This window comes from Oratosquilla oratoria, chromosome 2, assembly GCF_046742065.1.
Source record: "Oratosquilla oratoria isolate Oo_2021 chromosome 2, ASM4674206v1, whole genome shotgun sequence".
Taxonomy (NCBI): Eukaryota; Metazoa; Arthropoda; class Malacostraca; order Stomatopoda; family Squillidae; genus Oratosquilla; species Oratosquilla oratoria.
This window is the reverse complement of record NC_134778.1, coordinates 79,224,125-79,231,624: the sequence shown is the minus strand read 5'-3', so window position 1 is coordinate 79,231,624 and position 7,500 is coordinate 79,224,125. Positions and strand designations below refer to the sequence as shown.

At 41.1% G+C, this 7,500-nt stretch overlaps 1 protein-coding gene across 1 annotated transcript in view; it reads left to right on the top strand.

Annotated features, from left to right (window-relative positions):
* The window catches only part of LOC143036471 (roundabout homolog 2-like), a 261,373-nt gene that overhangs the window by 231,227 nt on the left and 22,646 nt on the right, over window positions 1-7,500 (top strand). The window contains exon 14 of the mRNA XM_076203867.1: window positions 5,056-5,309. Coding sequence (XP_076059982.1) covers window positions 5,056-5,309 — 254 coding nt within the window. The remainder of the gene's footprint in view (window positions 1-5,055; window positions 5,310-7,500) is intronic.

The following is a 7,500-nucleotide window of genomic DNA, read 5'->3' as shown; positions in this document are numbered from 1 at the left end:
ACGCACACACACATACACACACACACACGCACGCACGCACGCACGCACACACACACACACGATATATGAAGTGAAGATAGCACTTATAGATCAGAAGGGAAAAGGAAGCCGAAATTAACCCTACTGTCACAGCGATAGGCCGATAATTAATTAGTTATTGGCGGATCATGCAGTGTAACACAATTACTTTTGGTCAGACACTAGATTCAATACCTAACCCATCCATTCACTTCGAGCCGTGTGTGTCTGTGTCTGTGCCTGTCTGTGTGTGTTCCGGGCGTAAGATCGATCTGACAGTGTAAAAAAAAAACAGTCCAGTTTCCTCTATCGAGTGCTTGCCATTGGTCCTGGGGGGTAACAGCCTCTAGCATATCTCAGTCATTAATGATGGGTTGCCACAGATGAGGTAAATGAAGTGGCTCAGGTACAGGCAGAACTAAAAGAATAAACATCAAAGTGTGTGTGTGTGTGTGTGTGTGTGTGTGTGTGTGTGTGTGTGTGTGTGTGTGTGTGTGTGTGTGTGCGTGTGCGGAGATAAATAGAATAGTTTGGTGGTAGTCAAAATGAGCAGAAAAGTGCCACTGAACACGGAAAGAACAAAGATCATTTGGACCGTCTATCCATGATGTTTATCAGTTTTGCTTTAAAGTCATCCCAAAGGAAGTATTTCACACAGACTTCATTTTCTGTCATCTCTGATGCATGGGAGATGTCTGATACTATATCGGGTGCAAACTGCTTAGTTTGATTTTGTTTCTTATGTTCTTTGGTTCCTAATTAGAAGTCCGTCATCTAGAATGTAAATGGGTTTTGTTTCGATTTAGGAAGTAATCAGTCTGTGGCAAAAAGAAAGAAATGGTTGGAAGGAAATTTGGTACAGAGGGTAGGAGAGAGACGAACACATGTTGACCGAATGAAGGATGGGTCGGATAGTTAGAATGAAGTCTAAATGTTATACAGAATCATTGATAATGAATAAGGGATTGTGGAGTTATGGGAGAGGACAAAGATGTAAATAGAAGAAGAGGAGAAATATAAAAAATGGGAGCATTAGGAGAAAATTGAGATAAAAAAAGAGGGTAAATGAAATGGGAGAACTGGGAGGAAGCAGCAGAATGGAATAGATGGATTTCAGAGCTAAAGAGAAGAGGAAGAGAGAAAGAGAGAAGTAGACGAAAAGTTGAAGTGTAGAAAGGAATGGAAAATAAATAGATCTTCGCCTTTAGTGTGTGAGGTATCACTAGAAGAGTAGTATAGCGAAGAAAAAGTGAAGTAGATGAAGGGAAGACGTATGCTGACAAGATAAAAGAGGAGGGAGGCATGGCGATAGGCACCTACATGAAGAAAGAAAACAAAAGAAAATACAGGAGGAAGAGGAGAGGATTTTCTTTTCTTGCCTTTTTTTCGGTAGGGGGGAGGGGTTGAATTAAATTTCTACAAGAAAAATGCGCGACAGTTGTAAATGGAAAGACTGTGCGAGAACAACAAGATAAAAAGGTGAAGAGAAGTAGGAGAGAAAAGGAAGGGAGAATAAGACGCCAACCGATAAGAAGGAAAGAGCTGGGGGCACTAAGGAATTGTATGAATTGTTACTGTTTTGGGGCTTCTCAAAGCCGAAGAAAAACGCCTGGCGGAAGCCAGAACAGAATCCCCCAGAGATAGTAAAGAGGCAATAACATGAAGAACCTTGGAAGGAGGAAGAATAAGATAAGAGAAAAGAGGTGAAAAGGGGGAAAACAGACATCGACAGAGTATGGAAAAGTAAAATATAAATTGAAGCAATAAGGAAAAACGTGCTGAAGAGGAAGAGAAAGATGGTATGTGAAACGAAGGAAGAAATTTTGTAAAAAAAAAAATAATAATAATAATAATAATAATACAAATGAATAAATCGGATAAACGAAAAAGAAGGTGGGAACGGATCATTTTTAACCAGACAATCTGCCCCTGAGAATTCCATGAACATGATTAGTTAAGTGACATCGTACATCTGTCAGGACGAACGGGAATGTGCTATGGTTGACATTATTTGGAAATGTCTTTAAATGAATGGAAACTACTGAATGCCTTTGATAACGGGTTGTTCTGGTATGTTTAAATTGGCATTTAGGTTTCTATCGTGAATGCGTAAAAATCGCCACCTCCATCCCATTACCACGAAGTGGGAAGTGAGAAACCTGTGATAGGAATAGCCCTGTCAGTTGCGTTTTTTTTTTTTTTTTTTTTTCATGAACCAATACGAGAAGCACGCAGCGGGTCCCGGGAATCGAACTCATGACCACTTGCTTGTGGGTTCGACACGGTATCCACTGAGCTACCGCGCAGCCCACACCTACATAATTCTCAATAATCCCGGAGAATTTTGACAAACGCTCGATTCCTTAATGGCTTGAAGACTCAAAAATCTTACAGCCAGAAGACTCCCGAGGCCTTTACGAATTTACATTAAGTCCTTCCCTGCATCCGGAAGATCTTCTGTGCTTTGAAGATGCCCAGTGTTTTCAAGTCTTCTGGATTTAAGTCTCTCTACAGTAAAAACTCAAGAATATTTAGTGCTTCTTGCAGACTCTCCTGGTCTACAAAAATCCAGACGAGGTTTCTTCTTCGATGAAAGTGAGGATTTTTTGTTTTCAATACTCTTTAAACAGCCGAGGGACCATGACCCCAGTGTTCTACCGGATGTGCTTTATCACACACACACACACACACACACACACACACACACACACACACACACACACACACACACACACACACACACACACACACACACACACACACACACACACACACGAACACGACTCGGTGGCGCGGTTGGTAGAGTCCCAGACTGTCAGTACGGTGGTGCCGGCGGTACCTGGTTCGAATCCTGCCCAGGGCTGAAATGATTTCAGTATTGCTGCGCTTCGAGTTGTTACTCCAACTCTCATGGGCGGGGAGTTGGGTGTGTGTGTGCGTGTAAGGTCAGCATTACCCATAGATCGGTCATACGAGCTGAGCTCTCTTACGGGAGGGAAATAGTTGTCGATCACGAGTCCAACACGTGATCCAAAGATCAAGGTGAGGTGAATCACACACACACACACACACACACACACACACACACACACACACACACACACATATATACACATACACACACACACACAAACACACACATATGCATATATATACATACACACGCACACACACGCGCACACGCACGCACGTACACACACACACACACACACACACACACACACACACACACACACACACACACACACACACACACACACACACATTACTAATAAAGAATAGACTTGCTGGTGTAGTTGTAGAATTTTGACTCTCGCTTGGGAATTCCAAATAGGAACCCCTTTCACAGTTTCAAAGCTTCATTAACACTGAAACCGTTACTGTTCTTCTTGGGCAAAGGCATAATGCCTCGATGTATATAAGATCACAGCATTGTCCATAGATCTGTCTGTATTGGTTAAGTTCTCATTCTTGAAGGTAAAGGCTGTTGATGACGAGTCCAACACGTGACCCAAGACCGTGGTGAATCACACACACACACACACACACACACACACACACACACACACACACACACACACACACACACACACACACACACACACACACACACGCACGTACGCGCGCGTGCGCGGTAACAAATAGGGGGAAAAAGCTCCCAAAATATGGAAAGTAAGTATAGGAATACGGAGGAAAGAATGTATGGGTGGTCCCATTGGATATGGAGGTATGAGTGCTGCGTGAGTGGAATCGAGATGAAGAGGAGGGTCTGTGAGTGCAAAGGTCCAGGTGCATCGGAAAGAAACGACTTGTAAACACAGCTGCATGCATGCATGCATGCAGGCGAATGCTTGAAATGAAAGAACGAGAAGCAGTTTTCCCTCCATTGACCGAATGAAGGATGTTCCACAAATGAATACAGTTTCGAAAAATTGTCGTAGGAGATTCTTTGTAGTTTTCTGGGCTACAAGAAGCTACAGTATAAAGACGTTTGAAACTGCATAGCCAGATGTAGACAAATCGTAGATTCGAATGCTTTGCTAGTATGTCTATTCTGCATACATCAGGTGAATCCTTTGATGTTGAGATCACTGTTGGTATTTAACCCATTAAGAACATAAGAATGGAGGAGACTGCAAGAGACCATAAGGCCTACACTAGGCAGTTCCATGTCCCTTGCCACCTTTCATCCCCATCCATAAAGTTATCTAATCTTCCCTTAAAACAACCAATTGTTTCAACGCTCACTACGTGGTTACTAAGTCTTTGCGTCGTTGACTTGGAGTGTGACTCTTTCGTGTGGGGTGTCTTTTCTTCCTCTCACCCTTGGACATAGTTCAATGCTTCCGGGGAACGAAGGACCTCTGCACTTGTCTATGGGTCAGTGCTCTTCACGTGTCAATTATTTTTCTCTCCCTACCCATCTTTTCCTCCTCCTCCTCTTCCTCCTCCTCCCTCTTTTTCCTTCTCCCCTCACCTCCTCTCCCTTTTCCTTTGCCTCCTCCTCTTCCCTCCCTCCTCCTCCCCTTCGTTTTCCTCTTCCTCCTCACTCTCCTTCTCTTCCTTGTCCTTGTCTTCCTCGTCCTCCTCCTTTTTTTTTCCTGCCCATTCTTCTTTCATTCCTCACCTCTCTTTCCTTACTCTTCTCCTTTTCTTCCTGTTCTTCCATCTCCTCTCCCCTGACCTCCTCCTCCTTCTCTCCCCCATCCCCATCAGTCACCGTCGTCAATAGCAGCGTCTGTAACAGAAACATCCCAGCCACCAGCCTACCACCACACTCACAGCGACTCTCGTATCTTACATCCTTACTCCCCCTACACACACACACACACACACACGCACACACACACACACACACACACACACACACACACACACACACACACACACACACACACACACACACACACACACACACACACACACACACACACACACACACACACACACACACACACACACACACACACACACACACACACATATGCACAAAGAAAAGAACCGAAGACCCCCCCTAACCATTATCTTCTCTTTCAGGTTACAAAGCCGATGGGCGCGGATCCAATGGCACTATGGGTGGAGGCCTTTGGATAGAACGAGGGCCCTGGTCGGCCCCAGCCAGCCAGACAGCTCCTGAAGAGAAGGGGAACGAAGGACCTCAGAAGCTACTGAACCTGACACCGGGCCCTGCGGACTACGTGGAAGTTGAAGCCCCTCTAGTCCCTCCTCAGCACGTGTCCCCAGCCACGCCCGTCGCTTACGCCACCACCAACATCATCCGCGGACGTAACGTGAGTTATGAGGTCGCATATTGGGGTCTTGTTGTTATTGTGGGTTCTGGGAGCGCTGGTGACGTCATGTCGCTGTAGCAGGATCAGTTTCGTCCTGGAGATTTCTACTGGATAATGATGCTGGCATGACTATTGCTGGATTTGTCTTTATAGAATATTAATGTCATCGTTACCGTAGTAATAAATGCATTTGTTAGAATATTTTCTTTTGCAGTTTAGACTATTTGTTTACGTGGGTATGAAAGTGAGTATTGAACCTTGAAGATCTCTGCAGAATTACCGTTCCATCCCCTGGAGGACAATGCAGACTCTGTACCACACCATGGTGGCTTAATGAAAGCACAATGAAAAAAAAATACTTAGAATTGCCAATAATGCCCCTCTGGTTTCAGAATAGCTTGATGTTGTTGCTAATTCTGTTGCAAAATGTGACCATAAATGGTACTGATTTACAAATGAACATACACAAAAAATGCATAAACTCACTTCGTACACACATACATGTGTACATACATGCATAAATGCATATATGCATACACATGCACCCAAAGAGGGAGACCAGACAGATGGTGGAGAGACACGATAGAGAAGTTTGCATGAGTGACGTGGCACATGTTAACGCAGTCGTGTAATGTATAAATACAGATATCTGTATGTATATATACAGTTATCTGTATGTATATATACGGATATCTGTATGTATATATACAGATATCTCTATTTATATATACAGATATCCGAATGTATATATACGGATATCTGTATGTATATATATACAGTTATCTGTATGTATATATACGGATATCTGTATGTATATATACAGATATCTGTATGTATATATACGGATATCTGTATGTATATATACAGATCTGTATGTATATATACAGTTATCTGTATGTATATATACGGATATCTGTATGTATATATATATATATAGATATCTGTATGTATATATACAGATATCTGTCTGTATATATACAGTTCTCTGTATGTATATATACGGATATCTGTATGTATATACAGATATCTGTATATATATATATATATATATATAAATATATATATATATATATATATATATATATATATATATATATATAAGATATCTGTATGTATATATACAGATATCTGTATATATATATATATACAGATATCCGTATATATATATATATATATATATATATATATATATATCTGTATGTATATATACGGATATCTGTATGTATATATACAGTTATCTGTATGTATATATACAGTTATCTGTATGTATATATACAGTTATCTGTATGTATATATACAGATATCTGTATGTATATATACAGTTATCTGTATGTATATATACAGATATCTGTATGTATATATACAGATATCTGTATGTATATATACAGATATCTGTATGTATATATACAGATATCTGTATGTATATATACAGATATCTGTATGTATATATACAGATATCTGTATGTATATATACGGATATCTGTATGTATATATACGGATATATGTATGTATATATACGGATATCTGTATGTATATATACGGATATCTGTATGTATATATACAGATATCTTTATGTATATATACAGTTATCTGTATGTATATATACGGATATCTGTATGTATATATACAGTTATCTGTATGTATATATACGGATGTTTTGGAAAGAAATTAAGAGAGGAAGAGGAGGCGAATCAAGTAGAGAAGAAAAGGTAAAAGGTGCAGATGGAGAGATGATAATGGAAGAGAAGGCAGTAAGGGGAAGATGGGCAGAATATTTTAGGGAGTTGCTAAATGTGAAGGAGGATTGGGAAGGAAAGATTGCTGCAGTGGGAAGTGCGAAGAAAATGAAAATGAGAGTGATGAATGAGGAGAATGGAGGAGAAATAAGGAAGGATGAGGTAAAGGCAGTTGTTAAGATGATGAAAGCAGGTAAGGCACCTGGTCTGGATGCCATGCGGAATGTCTGAAAAAGGGAGGTACAGTGATGGTGGACTGGTTGGTGAGGTTATTTGATGTTTGTTGGAGAGAAGGTAGAGTGCCGGAGGACTGGAGGAGTGCCTGTATAGTTCCTCTTTACAAGGGAAAAGGGGACAAGTGTGAATGTAGTAGTTTCAGAGGGATTAGCTTGTTGAGTGTAGTTGGGAAGGCTTATGGGAGGATCTTGATTGAGAGGATTAGGAGAGGAACAGAA